Below are 26,605 nucleotides of genomic sequence, written 5' to 3'. Positions count from 1 at the left end.
GTTACCATACATGGTTTCTTGTAAAAAAATATTTATAGCTGGCCTGGAACTCAGTATGTTGTTCTGCCTGTTGTAGAGTTCAGAGGGATTCACCTGCCTCTGCCTCCCATTTGCTTATTCAGCCCTTACTCCATATCCTCACCAGCATGAGCTGTCACTTGTTTTATTGAACTTGGCCACCACTGCAATGAGGTCTCTTTTATAGATCTGTTATTTATTTAAGATTTAACTGTGTGTGCTTCTATATATAATGGGGAAGAGAAGCCACATGCCATAGAATGCTTGTCAAGGTTAGAGGGCAACTTTATTAATTTATCAACATTAGCAAGCCTTGTCTTCAGGCTTGGCAAGTGCCTTTACATCCTGAGTCACCTCACCAGCCAATTGTTTCCTTTCCTTTAAATATTAAAGTTTGAAAAGTGAGCTGGATGGTGGTGGTGTACACCTTTAATCCCAGCATTTGGGGTGTGCAGAGATAGGTGGATGTCTGTGAGTTTGAGGTCAGCCTGGACTACAGAGTTCTAGGACAGCCAGTGCTACACAAAGAAACCTAATCTCAAACAAAATGTTTGAAAAATAGTACCTAATTTACTAGACCTATGACAAAAGTTCAGCACATTGTGGTAATTCCTTATTTTTCTTACTGTTTTTGTTAATGGAATATTTACACTCCTTTTAGTATTTATATTTTTTAAACAAGTTGTTAGGGCAGGTTGTTTGTGTTTTTATTGTAATTATTTGGATTTTGGAGGGTAGGGCCTGGGATTAGGAGAAATTAGGGTTAAAAGCTTGCTAAATGTTTGTATTTTATGCCTGATTACCTTCAAAAGCTTTAAGACCCTGTGTTTACACCCCATCTTTTAGGTTGCTAGGTTGTGAACCCAGGGCCTCATGCATGCTAAGCAAACAGTGTGCCACTGAGCTGTTCTAGTCCTAGCCCACTTGAAAAGCCCTCTCCTGTCTTCTAGCTAAGTGTAGATGAGGATATATGTAAAGCTCAGCTTCATTTTTAGTTTCTTATTCTCATTAGTACTCTATCCATTTCTCTCTGGGTCTTTGGGAGACTTGGAGATTTTTCCTAACTTCCCTCTCCTAAAGGCTGTGGTAGGGAGTTTTATCTCTGATTATGATTATAAAAATACTTAGCTCACACTATAGTTTTCTGATCATGTTTTTTATCCTAGTATGAGGGTGTAATGTAATATCACATACACACACTTTAAAACTCAAAGTATTAAAAAAACAATTTATGACTGTATAATCTCTGTCATTAAGAAAAATCAAGGAGAAAAGGATGTACACATGAAAAGCAAGAGTATTGATTCAGTGACAAGTCAGTGAGGTGTGTTGGGTGGGAGCATTAGGCAAATCTGTGACAGTGAAAGGATTTACCTTATTTGGAAGAAGAGGTACCTGAGTTGAATAGTAACAGAAAATGTGGTATCTTGTGGGAGAAGATAATAGATGTGTCAAGAACTGTTTCATGAGATAAAGGAGAACACAGAAGGAAGTTGGATAAATAGGATGTATTGAAGAATAAAAAGTAGGGAAAGAAAAAAAGATGAAGTATGTATTATGTCACTGACAACCTAAGCAGGAAATGAGAGATGCTTGAGAACACGAGTCAGCCATTCAAAAAGAGCAAGATACAGTAAAAAGTACCATAAAGGGAGGACACCCCATCTAGAATCAGTCTGAATAGAGGAGCACATGAAATAAACAAGTACACCCTCCGGCATTTGTGACCTAACCTCAGGCTATGTGGACAGTAACTGAGTCTTTCTCAGGGAACTCAGTTTTCCTATTTTTCCATAGCTGTTAAATCTGATGGGTCTATTCTCTCCTGTTGAGGATTGATGGTTTTCCTCTAGTGGAATAAGAAGGTTCCTTTTTAAAACTTTATTTTCTAAAAAAAAAAAAAATGTGATCACTGGACTTGATATCTAGCATTGTGGCTTCGAGCTACATGTTTACAAAATTCCGTTCAGACCAACAGAGTTTTGGACTCCCTCGGTTCTTTTTTAATGGGATTTTTGCCTTCTAAGAGAAGAATCTTGATGTTTCACTTGAGCCATTACCAATTATGATTAACATTAGAGTGACCATACCTGTTATTTTAAACTTGTAAGATTTTTGATACACATAATAAGAAACACACAAAATGTGAACTTAAGATTTGAAGATAAATTCAAGTACTCTAATGAAGTAAAAATATATTCATTTTGTTGTTCAGAATTAGGCAAGTGTTCTACCACTAAACCCAATTTGCAAACCTTATATTCAACTATTTATAAACTGAAAAATTGGAGAAAACTGTCATGGTGTTTAATATACTGATTTAAATACTGCTAGCAATAATCTCCACTTTATTGTATTCAGGAATATTCAAGGAACTGTAAGTTTTAATTGAGTTATAGTAGTTGTTTCTGGCCATTTCATACAAATAAAACAGGTGAAATTTTTTTAATTTAATGGCATTCTGCTTATAAGAATTATTTGTAACAAGACGCTTTGGATATCCTCACGGGGAAGAACTTTGCATGATTCCCTTCAGCCTTTACTTTTAGTGTGTGTGTGTGTGTGTGTGTGTGTGTGTGTGTGTGTGTGTAACTAAAGTTTTCTAGCCTAGCCCAAAACTTCTAATACTCCTCCCTCCTCCTTTGGCATTCTGGGTTGATGCCATGCTTTTGTTTTTTTTTTTTTAATTGATAAATACTTTATTTTCAATGAGCTGATACAGTATATAACAAAATAATGACTTTATGTGATAATTGATACCCCTACTGCAACTCTATCCTGTCCTAACAAATTTATGTTTCATCTTGCAGGCTGTAGAAAATCTTTGTTCTTACAAGATTTCTGCAAATTTGTATAAACAGCTGAGGCAGATCTGTGAAGATCACATCAAAGCACAGATTCATCAATTCAGAGAATATCCTTTTCAAAACAAAATGTCACACTTAGTTATGTATTTTATGTATGTTCTATTTAACATGTATGCCTGCATGACAGAAGAGGGTATCAGAGAGGAGAGGGTAGTTGCTGGGAATTGAACTCAGGACCTTTGGAAGAGCAGCTAGTGCTCTTAACCACTCAGCCATCTCTCCAGCCCTTCAAAACAAAGTATATTAATTTTTTTCATTATTAATTACCTCTCACTGCTTAGCTCAGTTTGAAATGGAATGCCTGCTCTGGTAGATTTATTTTTGTCCTGTTATCTCTAAAGGAAAGAATAAAGTTTTAAAACTTTTCAGTGTTAAGTAGAGTCAAAATCTACACGTAGGGTATTTAAGTAAAATTTTTCTGTCATTAACTTTCTGTCTTGGCAGATTTCCATTTAAGGAAAATCTTCAATAGAAAACATGATGCTCAGTTATGTTTAAGACTGACTTTAAAGATAGGTTAAGGGGGATCAAACTTGTTTCTGCAGTTTAAAAACAGAATGATAGTGTTTTTCTTTCATAACTGAGATTGTATTGTTCGAGGAGCAGAGTACACAGACATTCCAATTCTTATCACACGTACCCAATCTCTGAAGAGCCATATAGTTTTCATGTACACAAAAGAGTTACATATTGTTTTTCTTTGAACTTATTCGAGTGAAGTTCCTGTCTCAAATGTGGCAAGTTTCCCTAAGACCTCACATAACAACCAAATGCTCAGAATCCTTGGTTCCACCTACTGACAATTTTATGTCACACAGAGAACACGCTCAAAATTTCCATCTTTAACAGCACATTGTCATAACTGTTAGGAAAGTGGACTGACATGACCACAGGCATCGAAGTTCTGACAAGGCAAGGAACAAAGACAGGCTTTCTTTTTTTCCTTTTTTTTTTTTTAAATAATTTAGTTATATGAGTACACTGTAGCTATCTTCAGACACACCAGAAGAGAGTATCAGATGGTTGTGAGTTACCATGTGGTTGCTGAGAATTGAACTCAGGACATCTGGAAGAGCAGTCAGTGCTCTTAACCACTGAGCCATCTCACCAGCCCCCAAAGACTGGCTTTCTTACAAAATGGTTCTACTATAAACACAGGACCAGATACCACTGAAAATATTCCAGACAGGAATACACAACTGAGACTCCAAACTGCCATTATGCTTTGTATTGTAGGATATAAAGCTACCCCCTATATGGAATGTTATAGTGACCCCCGAGACAGTCACAGCTTCTCCTGATTCAGTATCCTGCATTTTCTGGTTGTACCAAAAAATAAACAACCAGCAAATGATTTTTAACTTATTAAAAAAAACATTTACACTTAAAAAACAGGATGAGCTCGGATTCTCTCACCTTTTAAAAATGTTTCTAGAGCTACTAAAGAACTCGCATTTACAAAATAGTTGATAAAAATATTCCTCTGGATTATACAAGAAGGGGAGGCAGGGACCACTGACAGACATGATGGATGGTTAGTCGGACTTGGCTTCTTTCTCCAGAGGCTGGACTCTGGTTTTCCATCTCTCCGTTTTCTGCAGGCAGATTTGTAGTTTGTTGGTCAGCCACTTCAGCCTGATTGCCCTTCGCTCCCCTTTTCCTTTTATCTGCACTTTTTTGTCTGCTGCTTTATCCTTTCTCACAGCCTTTTTCAGCTTCGGTCCACCTTGGCAGGAGCGGGCTTGGCCTCCGACTTAGCCACTTCATCTGCGCTAACCTTCTTCTTGGGCAGGTGGGAGATGCCTGCAACACCGGATCTGTTGCGGAGCTGCACTGCCTAGCTGCCACTACACCAGAATTATGTTTTATAATTTGTTTTAATATCAGTTAGTATATAAGGTATTCTATATTTAGGACAAATGCATTTTTATATTACACATATTATTTATATGAAACATTTAAAAATATCCTTAACATCTGTCTCATGGATTCATTGGATAGTGTTCTTTTTCTAAAAAAGATTGATAGATGCTGGCAAAATCATTGTAGGCAAATGGTAAGTTGGAAATAGCACTACATACTTCATTTAAAAAACATTCAGGTTTTAGAATGTTGATTTATTGGAGGAATTGGGATATAGCAAAGTGGCAAAATTTGGTAGTTATTCTTTATGTTAGTGCAAATAGAAATTTTGAAATCCACTTCCCACCTCCTAAATACCATGGGTACAAGTTTAAGCTAGTTTTACCCCCTAGCACTGCTGCTAAGGAAGACTTAAGTGTATCTTGGGTTCCCTCTTTTTTTTTTTTTTTTTTTCTTAGATAAGATCTCATTTTGTAGTACAGATTGGTGTGAAATTCAAGATTTTTCTATCTTACTTAGTCTCTTGAGTGTTGGGATTATAGGCGTACACCCTATGTTTACCTCCAGTTTTTCTTTTCAGTTGTTTAAGTGGTGAAGATGTCAGAGGGATCAATAGGATAGTTTAAAGATAAATATATAGGACATATTCTCAGCCGGATTATTTATTTGGAAGTTGAATTCTACCTAGTAGTCTATTTTATATGAAATCTTCCAAATTTTCATTTTATTAAGAGCTAATACTGCAGTTTCAAATTTACCAAAAAAATGTTTGATTATTTTTTCTTTTTATTTGACAGATAATGATCAGGAGCATTTTTTTGTTTCTGGATAGAACTTATGTTCTTCAGAATTCAATGCTACCCTCCATTTGGTAAGGATGCCAGAAGATAATTATGAAAAACTTTGTTACATATCATAGTCTTAATTATAACAAAAGAGAACAAGCTGTACTCAGAATATTCTCCTAAAAATTCACATTTGGATTCTAGCATTAGGGGGTTTTTATTTGTCTATTCTAATATAGCAGATAGCTAACTTTCCTTCATAGTGTATGAAGAAATTTCTTCACTAAGTATGAAGATTAAAGTTTACTCTAGAATTTCTGTGCTTGAATCTTGTTGCTGCTGATCATTAATGTTTTGCTCTTTGATTTTTTTCTTATGACTTTATACTAAAAGTCTTGTTTCTTTATGAAAATAAAATAGCATAATGTCTTGGTCCTTCAGCAGGTGCTTAGCATATACCTATAGTAATGATTGAAATGTATTGATTTTAGAGTTTTGGAGCCATTTATGAATGACCAAATAAGCTGCTCAATGCCAGTGTAGTGGAAAGTATTTTGTCTCTGAACTAATTTTATTTCTGATCTCACTAAGATCACCACCAGAGGAAAACACTAAAACCTAGTTATGGAGGAAGCCAGGAATTCAGCTTCTGATCTCATTTAAGACTAAATGGGTTTTCTCTATGTTTTAATCTAACAATGTTATTCAAAATTAAACGTGGATTTTATCCTTTTTATAACTACTGCTTCAAAGTCTGAGGCCCCAGTTAACACGTGATAAGTTAACTCAGCCTGTTCACATATAGTATTGCCAGCTCAGATGATACTTTTTTGTTTTTAATTTTAGGGACATGGGATTAGAGTTATTTAGAGCTCATATTATAAGTGATCAAAAAGTCCAGACAAAAACAATTGATGGCATCCTTCTCTTGATTGAGAGAGAGCGGAATGGTGAAGCAATTGATAGAAGTTTACTTCGAAGCCTTTTAAGTATGCTGTCTGATTTGCAAGTAAGTTGCACTTAATACTCACTGCACTGCCTACAAATCTGATTACTGTTCATAGTTTGATGTCTGAAATCCAGATTATGGTTCAAATTGAGTTCTGATGGAAGTCATTCAGTAAATAGTTGATGAATAAGCAAATACTTTTGTTTTTTCCCCCTCTTCTAGATTTACCAAGACTCTTTTGAACAACGATTTTTGCAAGAAACTAATCGGCTTTATGCAGCCGAGGGTCAGAAGTTAATGCAAGAAAGAGAGGTATTTTGAAATGATTAATGAATCCACTGTGTCTTACAATAGACATTACATTGTAGAACACAAACTTCCCTTTGTATTTATATTCCCAACATTGTAATGCTCTTCTCTCACTTAGGTGCTCCTTTCTCTTCTCTCTCCTTAAAGGCCAGAATTCTGGATCATAAACTCTACCTCTAATTTTACATATGATTCTACCCCGTCACATTTGATGGGGCTCTTCCCTGGATCTTTTGGACTTGACATTTTCTGAATGATTTAAGGGGAGGAAAACAATAATATAAAAAACTATCTTTGTAGGTTCCTGAGTATCTTCATCATGTTAATAAACGCCTAGAAGAAGAAGCAGACAGACTTATTACTTACTTAGATCAGACCACCCAGTAAGTATTACAGTTCAGCCTAATAGTCTTAAAACTGTTGATAAAGCACTTTAGGCAACTTAAACTTGTAACAATTTTCAGGTATGATTTAGTCTTTAACAGTTGTTTTTATAAAGTGAATATCAAGTTATTATCTTTCCTAGCTAATTAGATTTAATCAAGGATTTGATTATTGGTTTGGTGTGTGTTTAGTGTGTAATTTTAAAATAGTATTAGAGGTTGGTGGATCTTAAAACTTGGTGTTTTTGAGTCAGAGTTTCACTAAAACCCACCTTGCCCTGGAACTCGTGGAACTCCATGCCAGGCTCCCAAGGATTATAGGCATGCATCACCATGCCCGGCTTTTAAAATCCTTAGACTGATTAAAATTCAGGGACTGAGGTGTTTAGAGAGAAACTGCTTCTGTACTTTCTAAAACTCAGCAACCAAGTGGTTTAATAAAGCAGCATAGATAACTGTTTCACCTTCTTAGTAAAAAGCAGAGAAACTTGGAAAAAATACTAGGCTCAGCAAGGCCATGAGATCATTACTTTGATAAAATTCTGAAATACATTATTTTTCTTCCTTTAGGCATAATGTAAAATATTTTGACACATGGCATAGAAATGGCAAAATAATGTAAAATGACATTTTTGCTTTGTTTTTTTTTTTTAGAAACTTTAAATTTTCAAGGTCAAATCTCAATAATTCTGTTTTCCCCCTTTTAGGAAGTCACTAATTGCTTCTGTTGAAAAACAACTTCTAGGTGAACACTTATCAGCAATTCTTCAGAAAGGTAACTTGTAATTTGTAAATAAGAGGTTACTAGGGCTGGAGAAATGGCTCAGTAGTTAAGGGTACTTGATACTTTTGCAGAGGAGTCAAATTTAATTCCCAGCTCCCACATGGCAGGTTACAATCATTAGGAATTACAGTTTCAGGGGATGTAATATTCTTCTTCCATCCTCTGGGTGCATCAGACTTGCACACAATGCACATACAAGCAGGAAAAAGACTCATATATGTTGTTGTTTTATTAACATGTGGAGCCAAGAACTTCTAAACATTAATGATGTTACAGGATACTCTGAATTTTACTCACATAAATTCTAGTTATAGTTCAGACCAGTACCACAATAGTAATTTCAACTTAACATTTTATTGCATTGCATAGCAATTTAATTTACTTTTTTATTCTCATATTTTAATACCAAAATATTTCAAACCAGGTTTAAATAGCCTCCTTGATGAAAACCGAATTCAAGATTTGTCTCTCCTGTATCAGCTCTTCAGTAGAGTTCGGGGTGGAGTTCAGGTTCTCTTACAGCAGTGGATTGAGTATATCAAGGTATTAACAGTTTGCTTGTTGACTTTTCTCTTGACCATCTCATAATTTACATACCAAGAATATCAAAAAGCATTTCTTGTTAGATGGGCATTTTTTAAATGTGAAAAAATTAAAACGTCAGACTGAGAATGGCAGGTGTGTGGCATATGAGCAATAAAACCTGAGTGATACTTGATAGGATTTCTGGCTCTAAGACATAAATCAGGGAATATGGGAAATTAAAGGATTGTTTGAGTTCTGAAGCCACTTGGTTAAGATAAAGTGTAGAATCTGTTCTTACAAGTTTGTACCACAAATCCTTCCTTTTCTTCCTCCCTCCCTCTACCTCCCTGACTACATTGCTATTTTTAAAAGTACAGATCCGACTTCCTTAACAATGAAAAAAAAAGCTCTTAGAGTCTTCTAATACTGCCTTAATAGGATATTGTATACCCAATGATAACTTGTTATTTTGGTTTATAAGTGAATATTATCTGTTTTTCATTTCCTTTAGAGACAGCTGTAACATTTATGATTGTTAAGTATATGTGCCAAATTTGAATATGACTTGATGGATATTTTCCCTGAAGAAAAATCAATTACTATAAAATAACATCATTTTCATTTTCAGGCTTTTGGAAGTACCATTGTTATTAATCCTGAAAAAGATAAAACTATGGTTCAAGAATTATTGGACTTTAAAGATAAAGTTGACCATATAATTGATACCTGCTTTCTGAAAAATGAAAAGTTTATCAATGCCATGAAAGAAGCATTTGAAACATTCATTAATAAAAGACCAAATAAGCCAGCTGAACTGATAGGTATGTTTCACATTCTTTTCTGGTTGTGTAATGTTCTTTTATTGATAAACTCTGAGGTAAAATCATATGGTACCCATTCCTGGTTTGTTTGATGTTGCTTAGCCAGTAGTAATACTAAGTCTGAGAAGTGTCTCTAAGGATATGGATGCAAGAAAGAATCTGTCAAGCTGAACAGCATCTCATAGTCTCATATCAAACATGATGCAAACTCTGAGGTAGAACATTGGAACCCATTCACTTTTAGTGAGTAAACTTGATACTGTGCTTTCCAAACCTGTAATGATTTTTGTCATGGGACAGTGCTATTACCTAAAGGTCTCCAGTTATAGCTACAGGAAAGGGGCATCATGAAATTCAAATGCAAATGAATGAAAAGTCTAGGATAAAAATAAATCTAATGATACAGGCTCAATGAGAATACAGGTGTGTTTCAGTGTTTCTCAAGCAAGTTTCTCACACATGCATTCATTGATATTAGGAGTATATGTGCCCTAGAAAATTAGGTCCTCTGAAAGGGTGGGGTTGGTTAAGGTCTAATTTTATTTAAATTAAAAAATTTTATAAATTGTGCCCTCTGCTCTGTTGTTTCTGGTTTATTCAAATACAAAGGTCATGTTTATGAATCCTGACAATCTGTGTAAAATAGAAACTTTTGAGAGTCCCCATGTTTCTGGTGACTTTCTTTACCTCCACACAGGGTCTACTTGCAGCCTCTACCGTGAGCTGTCTCTACATCGTTTTACATATTTTCATTTTCTTTTTTTAACTCTGAAAGTGAGGCTTTGACCTCAGAGACCTGCACATGGTAGGCAGGAACTCTACCACCTTCTTCTATATGTAGCCCTTCCATATTATACTGGAAAGTATACTCAGTCTGGAGTCCATTTTAATGAATTTAGGTTGTGGTATTTATTAGCCCTGTGGCATTGATCTTCCTTTTGTTGAGGCCATAAAATGCATGTACATATAGCAGGAATACTGAAAGAGTTAGTATTTTATAGTCCTGTTTGGATATGTGTAGTGGTCAGTACCTTTCAGACACCCATGGTCACTAAACAACAGTTTTTCTCCATTTTAGCTAAGTATGTGGATTCAAAGCTTCGTGCAGGCAACAAAGAAGCTACAGATGAAGAACTTGAGAAAATGTTGGATAAAATAATGATTATATTTAGATTTATCTATGGTAAGTGTTGATTACTGCTTTCATGTTTTCCTTTTAAAACAGAGCATTCTGAGCCAGGCATAGTGATAGACACCTGCAATACAGAATTCTGGAGGCTAAGGCAGTATTGCTGTGTAGGTCACATAGAATTAGACCAGCAAGGGCAATATAGCAAGGCCCTGTGTCAAAACAAACAGAAAAGAAAACAAATAAAACTCTCTCATATAGGAACTAAAACCTTTTCTATAACCCAGAGAGACTTTGAGAACTACATGATATATTTTATTTATTGCATATTTTAGATCCTTAAGGAATAGTGTGGAATGCAACTAAATTGCCTTGCGTTTTGACCTTTCCACTATTAAGAACCTGGGATTTTACTGCTTCTTTTAATTTCTTTGAGTTTTGGTGCTAACAATATCAACATACTAAAGTGGTTTTGTTTTTTGTCTTTCCTGAAAAATAGTTAATGCGGTCTTAATTTTTTTATAGTGAACTTTTTTGAAATGTCTGGCACAGACATGGACCTTCAGTGTTCTTGAGTTTAATAAACTTGGATAAAATTAGATAACTTGGCATGTTGTAATAAGCTTTTAAAAGTCATTTTCTTACAGCTTTACTTGGCATATCATGACTGTTATTTCTTATTTAATACAGGCAAAGATGTTTTTGAGGCCTTCTATAAGAAAGATTTAGCCAAACGCCTACTAGTTGGCAAGAGTGCATCAGTAGATGCTGAAAAATCAATGCTGTCCAAACTGAAACACGGTAGGTTTGCCATTCTTTCTTTTTTTAATATTTGAGGGAAATAATGGCTTAATTATACTCTTTTCATTGACTACTTCTTTGGTTAATTATTTTATATATACATGATGAAAACATAAATTGTAGGGATGGGTGAGGATGGCTCAGAGGGTAAGAGGTCTTTGTGCACAAGTATGATGATCTGTGTTTGAATCCCTAACATCCATGTAAAACAATCATAAGTATATGTATAACTCCAGTGGCTAGGGGTGGGGTAAGGGTAGAGAACAGGAGGATCTTTGGGGATTCCCGGACACCAGCCGAATTCTGGGTTCAAAGATAGACCCTGTTTCAAAGGAATAAGGCTTACTGTGGTAGAGCAGTACAGCCAATGACCTGACTTGCACATGCATGGTGTCCATACCTGTGTACACTTACCCCAACACACACACACACACACACACACACACACACACACACACACACACACACACACACACACAGTTATATATGAGAGTCTTAGCCTATTTCTGATAGCCACAAATATTGGCTTGTTTTAAAGGTAAAGAATTATTCTTTTGTTTATTTGTATAAAAAATTTCCAAGTATCCTATACCTAGATTAAAGAGTTTGCCTCTGAATTGCTAGGCCACATCGAGAGGTAAGACTTTTTTCTTTTCATTTTTTTTAAAAAAAGACTTATTTATCTATTTAATGTATGCGAGTACACTGTTGCTGTCTTCAGATACACCAGAAGAGGGCATCAGATCCCATTACAGATGGTTGTGAGCTACCATGTGGTTGCTGGGACTTGAACTCAGGACCTCTGGGAGAGCAGTCAGTGCTCTTAACTGCTGAGCCATCTCTCCAGCCCCTTCTTTTCATTCTTACAAGTGGTTACAGATCATTTTTTATGCTCAAGTTAAGTTTTGCATTTTATTTTCTGATTTTAAGTTTTTGCTTGTTGTACTACCTTGAAATATAAATCTGTAAACCATCTTTAACAGAATGTGGAGCTGCTTTTACCAGCAAGCTTGAAGGAATGTTTAAAGACATGGAGCTTTCTAAAGACATCATGATTCAGTTCAAACAGGTAAAAGTGAGTTAAACTCTTACTTAAATTCCTTAAACTTAAGGATACTTAAGTTACGTCCTTGCAACAGTTTGCATTGAAGAAAACAAATAGAAACCCATATTTTTTTTTTTACAAATACTTCATAGCATACTTCAGGATTTAGTCATAAGTAACATCCAGAATAAGAGAAGCATAAATAAAATGTATTAGACTAAAGTTAGTATTGGAAGAATTATACTTAGTAAAAGCAGGACTTTTGTAATCAGTTGGACTATTTGTATGTTCAGAGCTTGTAATGGGAATAGAGGAGAGGTGATCAAGGACAGGGTGATATATGCTATCTCTGTTGACATTTGGGATGAGAATTTGGATTGTAGTTTTGAAGGCATAAATAGGTTTTAAAATATTGTAAAAACATAAACAACCAGATGTAGTTTGTGTTAACTGTCCCAGCTGCTTGGGATGCTGATATAATATGTGAGCAATATAGTGAGATCCCTGTCTCAAACAGCACTGGCAGTAATGACGAGGCAATAGTGGTGGCAAATTAGATTTTTTCTTACTTTTCAAAGGTTTAGTAATGACTTCTTAACTACAATGGAACCAAAAGACTCAAAGTTCAGAATTAGTAGGATCATGGATCGTATAGTACACAGAATAGGATTTATTTGCCTTGCCCTTTCCCCTTCTTTTCCTTTCCCACTTCAGGTCACCACCTTTAAATAAGGAATGGAGCATTTGAAAAACCAAAGACTTGGGCTGGCTGGTGGGGTGAGGAATGGGTGTTCCAATCCATGTAGGGTCTCCAAAGGTGGGAATTGAAGGTAGCATTGGGGGAAAAGAATGGAGACGAGATGCTATAACAGCCGAAATTGAGTTGATAATACCTAGAATGTTTTCATGGGGGTTTTGTATTCCACTATATCAAACTGGCCATGTATTTTTCTACTGCATTTTGTGTAGCCTTCATTTCAAGTCTTAATAATTGTTTTTACTTGCAGGATGGTCAGTATCGACATATATTTTTAGAAAAAGGAAATTTTTAATTTTAGTCAGTATTATGGTATGATGTATACACTTTCATAATCTCATTGTATGTGTTGATCTTATAGTATATGCAGAACCAGAATGTACCTGGCAATATTGAATTAACTGTTAATATCCTGACAATGGGTTACTGGCCAACATATGTGCCTATGGAAGTCCATTTACCACCAGAGGTAAGATAAACTATTTCAGAACTAAGCTTTAAGTATAGAAATCACATTTTTCTGCTTTTCATTTGAAAATATGTGACTTTTAAAGGCTTATGTCAACAAATATAGCAACAAAATATGAGTATTAATATTTTATTCTTTTACATCATTTTTCAACAAGGTTTCTAAGATGAGTGCTATTTTCCCAAATTATTCTGTTTCTTACCTTACCCCTTAGTCTTCCTAGGTGTTAAAAAATCTTGCCCATATTTCACCTGAAAGCAGGATTGGTGGATGTGATGGGTACATGAGTATCCCATTATGCATTGGAAACTGTCCTATTCAGGACCAAAACCTAGATTGTTGAATAAGGACAGATACTGAGAGTCTATGGAAAGAATGATGGGTGCCCAGAGAGTAGATTTTCCTCAATAAGGGAAGAATATAGTGAAGAGGAAGAGAAAGGGCAAAGCTTCAACTTTAGAAAAGGCTTACATTTAGCAGATGGTAAAAAGAGGAACCTGTAAAAGAAATGTGGGCAGAAGCAGCAGTGAGAGAAAGGAGTCAGTACAGTGTAGAAGCCCATCACCAGAGTGAAAGGATGATTAAATAACAGGGCAGAGAAGCTCCAAGAGTATAAAGATCACCAAGCACTGGCTGCTACATTGGGTAGTTAGACTTTCACGGAACATTAAAGGGATTGATACCTACTGGATATAGTCATGAAACTATCAAAAGTGATTCCAAATGATTTTAAAGTATTGAGAGGGAGGCCATTGAGGTGTCCCAGGGGTGAAGGCACCTGTCACCAAGCTTGACCTCCTGCTTGACCCCCCTGAACCTATTTAGTAGAAAGTTATCCTCTGATCTTCATTAGCACACGATGACATGCACACCCTACTTGATACATTCAATAAGTAGTTAAAAAAACAGTGCTAAAGGTGGCATCACATACGTAGCTTAAAGAAACACTTATTTTATTTGCTTTAGATGGTGAAGCTTCAGGAAATTTTCAAGACATTTTACTTAGGCAAGCACAGTGGCAGGAAACTCCAGTGGCAATCAACCTTGGGGCACTGTGTGCTAAAAGCTGAATTTAAAGAGGTAAGTGGATATTTCCAAATCTTAAGTTCTGTCTTCATCTTTAATATGGTTTATCCCTTGGTTTAAAGGTTCAAGCTGCTGTTTTATATGTGTGTTCTTGACACTTGCATAACAATACTGATAGGTTGTTACAGCTTTGTGTGTATTTTAAGATTTTGTGTGTATTTTCAACAGTTGAGTTGGCCCTTGTCTGAAATTAAAAGTCATTCTCTCTCTTTCTCTTTCCCTGTGGATGCAGACTTCATACTGTCTTATCAGAAATCATGTGGCTAGAAGCTGGAGAACAGAGTGAGAAATATAGGCAAATAATTTCCATTGGGAAAAATTTGCATCTGTTCATGAATGATCTGAATCAAGTCAAAATATATTTGAAAGTGGGGTGTAGTGACACAGGACTGTAACCCGACCACTTGGGAAACAGTGGAAGGAAGCTTGGAGTTCAAGGACATATTTGGCTACATAGGGAGTCTAGGTTGGGCTGCAGGAAACCCTATCTTGAAAAATGCATTAAGAATAGTAATTTCTTAATGCTTAGGGTGAATGTCTGTAATGATACATAGGGCTGTATGTATTTTCATTTATTTGTTCTGTTTTAGTAAGGATTATAGAAGGCATTAATAGGCTAACTAATCCTTCCCCAGTTTCTGTAGACTCAACCTAAATCTTGCACTTCACATCACGTTGCCATCTAAAGCAGCACTTTGGGTAATGTTAATCATCTAATGTTAATCATCCGCTTAACTCACTAATTAAAAATGGTTTTTTGATAAGAGATTATTACTTTTTGATTAATTTTTTATGTGTTTAAAACAAACAAGCAAAAATCCTGTGCTTTTTCTCCAACAGGGCAAAAAAGAACTTCAGGTCTCTCTTTTTCAAACCCTGGTGCTGCTAATGTTTAATGAAGGAGAGGAGTTCAGTTTAGAGGAGATCAAGCAAGCTACTGGGATAGGTTTGTATTGTGTCCGTTCAGAAGCAAGCAATTATAGTTCTCTGTTCTCTGTAGTCACTGTGATCAGAGCTCTGAACATGTAAGGAAATAATCCTCTCCTCTGTCCTGTTTTTTTTTTATTTCTTTCTGTGTAGCCCGTGTGTGTGTGTGTGTGTGTGTGTGTGTGTGTGTGTGTGTACCATACATGTGCAGGAATCTATGGGGTCTAGAAGGGGGCATTGTATCTTCTGGAACTTGAGTTAGGTGTTGGTGAGTGATCATGTTAGGTGCTGGCAACTGACCTCTGGTCCTGAAAGACCAGACACTATTCTTCAATGGTGAGATGTCTCTCCAGCCCCCTCCTCTGTATTAATATTTCAAAACTAGTAAATACCAGTATATAGTGCTAAAAAGAAGTGTGGTAAAGAGTGAAGTAAAGTGAGTAATGATTGTAGAATGAGGTAGGACTTGATTTGGACCTTCAAAGTTTGACTGGAGAGAAGGCATGAAATAAAGGAAATAGTATGAGAAAAGACTTGAAAATAGTGGCTAGTGTGAGTAGCAAGCATGAAATGTTTGTTTGTAGCTTTGAATGGTGAGCTGTAAAATTCAATAGGTAATATAGGTAGACTGACATAAAAGAAATAACCTATTTGGACAATTTAATGGCATTAATAGAACTAGCCACCTGGAATGTGAAAAAATTCTAGTCTAGAAGCTATGAAGATAATTCTGACATAAAGTCCTAAAAGAGGCTTCTGGTAGAGTGTTTATAATAGCAATGGAATTGGTAGAGATATATCACAATGAAAGAGAATGAAGACTTAAAAGATGATTCTAGGCTTTTCATAGGGTTAGGTTAATATTACCATCCTTAGCAATGGAGCAGGGGGTTAATGGAGAATATCAACATACTCAAATGATAGTAAAACAGCCAAGTTGAGTATCCTTTTGTAGTGACTGACTTGAGAGCAGGGGATGTTGCATTAGAAGTTTTGGTAATTGTTTGTATGAATGATAGTAGATGCTTTTAGAAGATAAGTAGAAAAATGTTACTGGGTAGCACAAAGAGTAGGTGTTAGTGACTGTGGAAATCAAAGCAGTTTAGTGGAGAATGTTGGAGTTAGAGTGACATTAAGTGTGGTGCTAATGATAATAAGCTATGAACAAATAACTAATTAACCATTATTCCTTCAGAGGATGGAGAATTGAGAAGAACACTGCAGTCACTAGCCTGTGGCAAAGCTAGAGTTTTGGCTAAAAATCCAAAGGGCAAAGATATTGAAGATGGTGACAAATTTATTTGTAATGACGATTTCAAACACAAACTATTCAGGATAAAGATCAATCAAATCCAGATGAAAGAAACGGTAAACCTTTTGCTTTCCTAGTCCTACTGTATTGGACTGAATGTGTTTATAGTAGAAATTTACAGATTACATGTTTGAGTGTTTTAGCTGCATGTATGTTTGTGCACTCCCATCAGGGCTGGGCCCACATGTAAGAAGGGGCATTGGATCCATTGGAGCTGAAATTAGAAATGATTGTGAATCTAACTCCTGTCCTCTTTAGCTGATAAGCTATCTTTCCAGCTTCAAAATTAACAGGTTATTTTCTCAATGCTACCATTTCATGTAGCATTTTATGTGCCTGTATCTGGCCTAATACATATCAGTATTTGATGGTATATTTCTTTTTGTCAAAAAGTAAACATAATATGATTCACAATCAGCATAGTTATTTGGTTGTATTTGGTTTTGTTTGTTTTGCTTGCTTGGGTTTTCCTTACATTGCTAGGGATGGGAAATGCAGGACCATGTGTGTTCTTCCACTGAGTTATTATTTCCTTACCCCATCAATGTAATATTGTCTTGTTTTCCTTATTACCTTAATTGACCTACATGTAGTGTTTCTTGCTCATATTCAGTTTCTCACTAGCCTCTATCACCATCACTTGCTGGTCTCCTTTCTCCCTAACAATTGTCTTGCTTTAACATGTCTGTCTCTTGCACAAAGGCACACACACAATGCATATATAATTAAACCCAGATTTTATATATGAGAAGTTGGGCTATTTTGTGTTTTCCTTTCTCCTTCAATACTCATTTCTTTCTTTTTTTAAAAAGATTATCTATATATGCTGAAACTGTCTTCAGACAGACCAGAAGAGGGCATCAGATCCCCCTTACAGATGGTTGTGAGCCACCATGTGGTTGCTGGGAATTGAACTCAGGACCTCTGGAAGGGCAGTCAGTGCTCTTAATCACTGAGCCATCTCTCCAGCCCCCTATAATATTCGTGAACATACCTAAATCTTAATCTCACTGATTTTTTCCCTTCAAGTGACTTAATGGGGGATGGAGTGATGGCTCAGCAAGATTAAGAGCAGTGCCTCCTGTTCCAGAGAACCCAGGTTCTCAGTACCCACATGGCAACTCACAACTATCTGTAACTTTAGTTCTAGAAGATCTGTTATGCTCACACAGACATACGCAAGCTAAAATCCAATGCACATGAAATAAAAATTAAGAAAATTAAAAAGATGAAATTACGGAAGTAAATTTTTAGATCAGTGGGAACAGACATTTTAAATTTTAGGGAAGGCCAGTAGACAACCTCCAGTATTTATTATTCCATTGGAGCTATCTACCTTGTTTCTTGACATGGTCTCTTACTTCCCTAGAACTCACAAATTTGCTAGGCTGGCAGGCTGTATATCAGGTACTAGGAGTCTTGTTTTTACATGAGTCCACAAAGATCTAAATTTAAAAGATAGGTCCTTATGTTTTCAGGGAAAGCACTTGATCAACTGAACCTACCTCCCAGTGCTCAAAGGTGGTATTTTTCTCTTCTGTATTACCTTATTGGTACAGGGCAGTAGTGACAATAGAAAGAAGCTATGTTTGTTAAGTTTGTCTCATTTAATTAAGTCAGGTTCTTTAGAACAATAGCATTGTTATGTCCCTAATAAATAGTTTTTTTTTTTTTTTTTTTTTTTTTTTTTTGCTAATTAAGTTTGACTGTTTTTGAAAACTTCTTTTAGGTTGAAGAGCAAGCAAGCACTACAGAAAGAGTATTTCAAGATAGACAGTACCAAATTGATGCTGCAATCGTCCGAATTATGAAGATGAGAAAAACACTCAGCCACAATCTTCTTGTTTCAGAAGTCTACAATCAGCTAAAATTTCCAGTAAAAGTAGGTGTTTCTGTGTCTCCATACTGAATGTGTTATAGGTGAAAGGGAATACATTTAATTTTTGGACAATAATCTTACAAATATAGATGAAAGGCTTAATGCCATTTGGAACAACATGTATTCATTTCCTTTATTTGAGCATGTGATTCATAAAAGAACTTTGTTTAGCAAAATTGAGCACCAATTTACAAAAGTCAATTTAGTGAGTAAATGGTGACTTTGAAATTTTTGAAGTTAGTTACTATCTATCTTTTGAATCTTACTCCTTTTGTGGAGATTCCTTGGCATTTGACAGATTTGGTTATTAGACTAAGTTATATCTTATGCTTGGTTACCTATATAAATATTTATTCAAATCTGTTACAGAGGCTTATGGCTATATCTTAGTGATAAAGCACTTTTTGTGTTTGTTGAAAATGTCTAGCATTGGTTCTAGTAAACTCCAATTTGTCAATATATGGGCATGATCCAACACAAATTTCCAGTAGCAAAGTTGCTTATACAGTGCGGTGTTGTGTTAGACTATTGTTCAAATTTTAAAACGTCTATAATAAACATTTGATAGTGGTTCCCTAGACTCTTGGCTGTTATGATTCCTGCCAGCTTTCAACTTTGATAAAGTAACTTAATTTTTCTTGGATTTGATAAATGTACCTACCACCTAGTATTATTAGTTTTTATTATTAATCATTTTATTTGTTTACATTTTAAATGATATCCCCTTTACAGAGCCCCCCAATCCCATCCCTCCTAGTATTATTTTGAAGCTTATTGAGATAGAAAGTATAAAACACTTGATACTGAGTTTGGTATGTATTGAGGTTTTACTTGTTGTAGCTGTTACTTCTACTATCATAAGGTAGGCTGATTCAGACTTCAGACTGCCTCCTTATTATTACACTTGCACACATGCTCACCTACCTAATCATTTCACCTATAGCAAGATTTCTTACTAATGCTAGAACATAAGGAATAACTATAACTTTGGTCATAACTGAAATCAATTTGATAGATACTTTAAAAAAAGATTTTATATGATGAGTACACTGTCACTGTCTTCAGACACCAGAAGAGGGCATCCGATCCCATTTCAGATGGTTGTGAGCCACCATGTGGTTGCTGGGAATTGAACTCAGGACCACTGAGCCATTTCTCCAGCTTGATACTTAAACCTGAAGTTAAAAGATGAAATTTTACGTTCCGTTTTCCGGTTTGTTTTGGTTTAGTTTGGTTTTGGGATTGAGTCTTACTGTGTTCCAAGGCTGGCTTCAAAATCAGTCCTTCATTTTTATCGATTCCATATCTGTGAATTCAACAAACCAAAGATTGAAAACATCCTTTAAGAATGCTGTAGCTTAGCTGGCTGGGAAGCAAAGGAAGTCAGATCCCTTGTGAATTGTAGGTCATCCTTGTCTACCTAGTGAGTTCAGGGACAGCCAGGACTCCGAAGAGAGACCCTGTCTCAAACATGCCTGCACACATACTCTCTCCAAATATACTCCAAACATGCACTAACTGTGTGAAAACACATATATCCTAGTTTCCAACTGAGGCAGCAATATTACTTGAGCTTCTCATTTTAACAAAAAATTGATTCCTTTTGCTTTTTATCTCAGGTATTATAAGTGCTGTGGAGATACTTTTCTATGTCAGGATCATTCATTCGAGAAATAAGTATAATTATCAATGCAAGCCTATTAAAAATTATATTTCCAATTATGTGTCTCTGGGGGGGCATTTCCGTGTGTATAGTTATATGCAATTCCACTTGGAGCTGGAGGTACAGGCAGTTGTGAAGCACCTGACATCTGAGCCAACTTACTCTCTTCAATAGTAGTACACACCAAGAAGCCCTGAATCATCTCTCAAGCACTGAGACTTTGCTGATTTTGTTTGAGACAAGGCTAACACATCTCAGGCTGGCCTTTAGTTCCTTTTGTAGCTGAGTCTGAATACAGGCATGCTCTACCATGCCCAGTACTAAACTGTCATAATGAAAATTTAACTACAAGATTCAGAGATCCAGGGGCTGGAGAGATGGCTTAGCGGTTAAGAGCACTGCTGCTCTTTCAGAGGTCCTGAGTTCAAATCCCCAGTAAGCACACCACCATCTGTAATGGAATCCAGCGCCCTCTTCTCATGTGTCTGAAGACAGCAACAGTGTATTCATATACTTAAAATAGATCTTAAAAAAGATCAGAGATCCAAATCACTTACATAAGTAGTTAAAATTCATAGTAAACGAGAAACATACAGGTGTGAATTAATGTGATACTTTCTCAAATTCCCTGAAATTGTGTGGATGTGTGATATTGGGGAATAGAACCTAGGCCCCTTCCATATGCTAGGCAAGTACTATACCACCTGGTAAAAGTCTTAACTGCCCCAACCCTTTTGTTTGGTTTTTGCCAACTTTCATAAACTCACTGTTGCCATTCCTCAAGCTACCCAAGTAGCAAGGATTACATAGGCTTTTGCCACTAGGTTCAGTATTTTATATAACTCATAGTAATTTCTCTTACACATTTTAATTCATGTGTTAATTGTTATTTACTTAATTTCAGGTTGGTTTGTTTGTGACAGACTCTATTGTGTACCCCAAGCAGGTCTTACTCTTAATCCTCTTGGCTCTGGCCTCCCACTTGCTGGGAATTTAGATGTTACAATGCTCCAGCTACATTTAATTTAATTTAAGTTTATTTAATTTACAGACAGGGCTTGTCATGTACTCTGGCTGTCCCGGAATTCACTATGTAGACCAGACTGGCCTCAAACTCAGATCTGCCTGCCTCTGTGCAGTCACTTCTGGTCTTTGTTCTCTTTTTTTAATGGAATGTTAGTAGATGGACTTATGCTGATGCTTATGAATTTGGCATTGAAAATATGCTTTTTCTTACAGCCTGCTGATCTTAAGAAGAGAATAGAATCCCTAATTGACCGGGACTACATGGAAAGAGATAAAGAAAACCCAAATCAGTACAACTATATTGCATAGAATGTTGGCCTTGGAACATTTGTTGTCATAATGCCGTAGCCAATGGATAAACTAACTTGTTGAATCTCATGTTATTTGACTTCTTTTATACTTCCGATGACCAAATGAAGCAGTGTAATGGGTGGACTTTTCTCAGTGGTTAACATACCTATTTTAAAGAGTAATACTTAACCTTTAAGAAGAATGTTGTTGAAACTCTATGCATGTTATTTAGTATGATGTGCAGAAAACTCTTTAAGAAAGTACCTGGGTCTTCAAGATTCCTTTTGGAACTGGGGAAGAGATCCCTATGGCCATTAAAAGGGGAGGGTGATTCTTATACACCATCAATAAAGCAAAAGGTTTATTTGCCTAAAAGTCATTTAAAGATACTTAAACTGCATGCAAATTTTATTTACTGTACAGAGTTCTGGATGTATTTATCAAATAGAAAAACCACCCTGGACTTAGTTGTTCACCCATTTTGTGGTTTCCCTTGAAAAGTAAGTTTTCATTGTTGCTGGCCTTCTGTTACACTGAAGGGGAAAAACCTTATTTGGAAACAAGTTTTTCAGATAGGATGACAGTTCCTTCCATCACAACTTACGTATTACATCCTAAAGATTTCCCATTATGACTCTGGGATGTATAAACAAGACAGCCCCAAATTCACCGTGCTGATTAACAGGAACTTATTAAAATAGATAAAAGAGAAAAATTGCTGATCATCTTGTACTAGAAGAACATAGTAAGAGGGGAAAACCCAGTTCTTTTTATTAAAACTGAGTACAGTATGAAAATTACAGGAGACCAAAATCAGCAAACAAGTTTTATGAATTACAGGAGTAAAAATGTACCAGCTGCTTTTCATCAGTCTTTAGATGTTTGGATCATTTTGTCTTTGGAGAACTGTCAATGATCAGAGGTTTTCTACCATTCCAGGTTTTTCCACCTTTTTTTTTTCTTTTTTTTATGCTCCTCCTGACTTGGAGAAAGTCAACATATGATTCTCTCTTGTCTTCCTTACACACTCTTTATTCAAAAACTTCAAGTTCTATGTTCCTTTTTTTTTTTTAATAGCTTGAATTTAAGAGTTCTCATAGCCATTCATTGGACACCTGCTTTTCAGGGAAGTGTCTTTCAAATTGGTCACACACATAGTCACACACAGAAAATAACAAAAATATTGCTTTCCAAATTCAGAATGTGAGTAAAAGACTTTCTTCATCACCAGAGGGTTTTGCTTTGTTTCCTGGTTTCTCTTCCCATGAAGGAACTTGATTGTGGCAGAGAAGCAGGCTGTTTTGGTGTTTTCTTTTAAGTTAGAACTTCAGTGCTTTCTCAACTAGCATATATCTTTGTCTTTTCGGAGCAGTTAAGGGTGCCTTCAGCTTAGAAGACGGGGGCTCTTATGTCTACTATCATTTTCTTGAATTCTCAAAGACCTGTGGCCAGCTATCTGTATGTATTTTTAAGTTGCCCATTTCTCTCTAATGCATCAGCTTTCACACTGTTTGACTATGTATAGTATTTAGAATGAACTTCCCAGTTCTTTCTGAGCAGCTATTTCGTATATTTTTTCCAGCTCCTCCCTAATTTCCTTACAGGAGCTCTTCTGACAAGGAATGTGGCTGTTATGTTTACTGGACCATCAACATCAGTGTTGTGATTCATCCCTGTTGGTCTCTGAAATATGGAGACTGTTACACCACTCACTAGTTACTCTTTAAATAATTTTTAGGTAGATTCGTTCCTACTAGGATGCTCTTGATACCACCTTCGTCATCTTGAAAGCGGGTCCCTGTTCTGAAATTCTTAACTCCTTGAAAACTTGATGGTGTTTCAGCAGAAAAACTAGCCAGACTACTAAGGGAAACTGTTTATGAAACTGAAAAGTAATGGCAAACTATATTGGGTTGTTACGAATTTCAGTTGTTCTGTATCAGTTGAATTTTTGTGCTCTTTTCCCTGTGTATGTGTGGTGGTTCTATTTTTCTCCAATAAAACTTTTATTTAAAAAAAAATGTTTCCGGGGAACATATTTAAACTCCAAATAGTGTGGAAAAAAATATAAAAGTAGAATACATAAAATCTTCCTAACAACTTCTTTAATTCACATTTGACAGTCCATTTTTGATTATTTTTATACTTTGTTATTTTGCTGGTATTCTTGAGATACTGTGGAGGAGAATATGGTAAAAGATAGTAAATATTTTAGTATTCTCAAAGTAGACAATTATTTCCACTTTAGAAAAATCAAGGGCAAGCGTAAAAATTTTTCATTGAAACTTTCAATGTCAGCAGTTTCATGTCAGCATAGAAATAGTTTAGATTGAAGTTGGAAGAAAAAGAAGACATGCTTGTTGTGTTGTTGTGCTTGATACTGTGAACAAAATCCTGTCACAGATGTTACTCAGTGTTTTCCTAATTAAGCTCCTGAGTTTGCCGAATGATGACTCTTTGCCATATACTTGACATCTTTGCTACAATGTGTGTCTGGGTTTGTACAACAGAGATTCAGTTCATTCCATATAGCCATCAATAACTAAGGATTGACAGGTTTATGTTCTAATATCCATAAATCTTTTCTCTTTGAGACAGTCTTGGTGTGTAGCCAAGGTGTCTGAATTCGTGATCTTCCTGCCTTAGGCTCTAAATGCTGTGTACTTACACTATGTATAGCATTTACAATTAACTTTCTAGTTCTTTTTAAACAGCCATTTTACATAATTTTCCCAGATTATAGCTGTGTACCACCATGTCTTGTCTAACATCTTTATTTGTATGATTTTTTTCTGTTTTTTATAAGATTGGTTTTTATTTATGTGAGTACACAGTAGCTGTCTTCAAACCCACCAGAAGAGGGCATCAGATCCCATTACAGATGGTTGTGAACCACCATGTGGTTGCTGGGATTTGAACTCAGGACCTCTGGAAGAGCAGTCACTGCTCTTAACCACTGAGACATCTCTCCAGCTCTATTTTTGTCTGTTTTAATGACCACTCTGTATAATGTTATACATGACAAAGTGTACATATTTCAAAAATTACTTATTTCATTTTTTCATTCACATAAAACTGCCAAAACAAATATTAAGAAGAAAGACCCAAGGATACTGGGATTTTATCACTATGCTTTTTAAGTGTCCTTTTCTAGTGCTTCACTAAGGATTTTGTTTCTTTTGTCAGTTGCTTATAAAAATCAAGCAAGATTTGGTGGCTCATGCTACTAATCCAAGTCTTGGAAGGCAGAGGAAGATGGATGGATCTGTCAGTTCCAGGCCAGCCAGGGCTGCATAATGATACCCTATCTGAGAAACAGCAATAAAACCCCAAACCCCTGTTTTACTTTGACATAGTGATCTTGTTCAATTATTTTTTTTTCTTCTTCTTGCAATTAGAATAAAGTATTCGTTTGAGCAGACACATTATACACTTTTATAGTTAATATTTAAAAGTATTATCTTGCACAGTATAAGACCCACTTTATAAAGCATTCTTATTTGCTATAAAATATAAGAATGTATACTATTGGACACATTAGAACTTAGCAGTTTTACAAGCTACAAAATCTTTTCACCCTCTAATTCCTATGATAATATCTCTTTCCATCTTTTACCATCCTAACCATGTAAAATTACCCAGTTGAGACATGTAGGGTGTTCACAGTGTTGTGCAGTTATTTTATAGTTTAGAACATTTCTAGCACCTATTACTGAGTAGTTAATTCCTGTTCCTGCTCTACTCAGTCCCTGGAAACCACTGACCTTGATTTACCTATCCTAGATATTTAACATCCCAGAATCATGACTTATATTGGATTTTTTTTTCTTTAGCATGATGTTTTCCAAGATTCATTCATTTACATACCAGGTCCTCATTTTTATAACTGAATATATTTATGTTTACTCAAAGTACTTGTTAAGCATAGAGTTTTCACTTTTTCTTGTTTCAAAATCTTTTGAGTATACACAGAGATGAAACTGCTGAGTTACATGGTGATTCTGTGCTAAGCTTACAAAGTTACATGGTGATTACTGCCAGTAGCATCTAAGAGGTCCAGTTTTTCTGCATCCTCCTCAATATGTGGTTTGTACTGTTTTCTTATGGCTATTTTAATGGGTATGAAGTAGGTTTATGACAGTTTGGGATTCTATTTCCTTAGTAACTACTTTGCATATCATCTGCTTATTTGCCATTTGTAGCTTTTCTTGATGTCTCTACACTGGCTGTTTTCACATAGGATTCCTTGTCTTTTGTTACTGAATTATAAGAGATCTTAATATGCAGGTGCTAGAGCCTTAGCCAACAGAGTAGTCTGCTAACAATTTACCCAGTTTAGACGCTGTCTTTCCCATGTATCGATTGCATAGAAGTATTTCATTTTTTATCATTTATTTGTGCATGCACATGAACCATTGCATACATGTGGAAGTCAAAGGACAACTTTTCTCCTTTGGCCTTGTAGATGCCAGAGATTGAACTCAAGTATAGTCAGGCTTGGCAAGTGCCTTTAACCTTGTAAGTCATTTCACCGGTGTAGAAGTATTTAAGGAAGGTTAATCAACTTTGTTGTTGTTGCTTGTACTTTTGGTATTTTGAAGAAATTCTTGGCAAATCTTCATTTGGGTTTTAGATTTACTTAAGTCTTTCTAAGTTTAATCTAGTTTTGTTTTCCTTTGAGTTAAATTTTCTGTGTGGTGTGAGACAAGTGTTTATTCTTTTGTCTAGGGCTATTAAGTTGTCCCACCACTTTGTTAAAGAGATAGTTTCCCCTCTTAAATGGCATTGCTACTTCTTTCCCCGAGACAAGGTTTATCTACATAGTCCTGGCTGTCCTGGAACTCCCTCTGTAGACCAGGCTGGTCTTGAGCGCAGAGATCCACCTGCCTCTGCCTCCAGAGTGCTGGATTTAAAGA

At 35.9% G+C, this 26,605-nt stretch overlaps 1 protein-coding gene across 1 annotated transcript in view; it reads left to right on the top strand.

Annotated features, from left to right (window-relative positions):
* CUL4B (cullin 4B) overlaps positions 1-23,636 on the top strand; it is an 89,307-nt gene extending 65,671 nt beyond the window's left edge. Inside the window, exons 6-23 of the mRNA XM_080910527.1 lie at positions 2,829-2,968; positions 4,887-4,941; positions 5,546-5,619; positions 6,380-6,542; positions 6,705-6,794; positions 7,092-7,174; positions 7,882-7,949; positions 8,383-8,501; positions 9,112-9,304; positions 10,383-10,487; positions 11,124-11,234; positions 12,218-12,303; positions 13,398-13,505; positions 14,472-14,585; positions 15,432-15,537; positions 16,714-16,886; positions 18,560-18,712; positions 21,612-23,636. Of these exons, the coding sequence (XP_080766653.1) occupies positions 2,829-2,968; positions 4,887-4,941; positions 5,546-5,619; positions 6,380-6,542; positions 6,705-6,794; positions 7,092-7,174; positions 7,882-7,949; positions 8,383-8,501; positions 9,112-9,304; positions 10,383-10,487; positions 11,124-11,234; positions 12,218-12,303; positions 13,398-13,505; positions 14,472-14,585; positions 15,432-15,537; positions 16,714-16,886; positions 18,560-18,712; positions 21,612-21,707 (2,037 nt within the window). The 3' untranslated portion in view covers positions 21,708-23,636. The remainder of the gene's footprint in view (positions 1-2,828; positions 2,969-4,886; positions 4,942-5,545; positions 5,620-6,379; positions 6,543-6,704; positions 6,795-7,091; positions 7,175-7,881; positions 7,950-8,382; positions 8,502-9,111; positions 9,305-10,382; positions 10,488-11,123; positions 11,235-12,217; positions 12,304-13,397; positions 13,506-14,471; positions 14,586-15,431; positions 15,538-16,713; positions 16,887-18,559; positions 18,713-21,611) is intronic.
* The last annotated feature ends 2,969 nt before the right edge of the window (positions 23,637-26,605 follow it).

This window comes from Micromys minutus (assembly GCF_963924665.1).
Source record: "Micromys minutus genome assembly, chromosome: X".
Classification (NCBI taxonomy): domain Eukaryota; kingdom Metazoa; phylum Chordata; class Mammalia; order Rodentia; family Muridae; genus Micromys; species Micromys minutus.
Note: the sequence above shows the minus strand (reverse complement) of the source record. Positions and strands in the feature narration are given on the sequence as shown.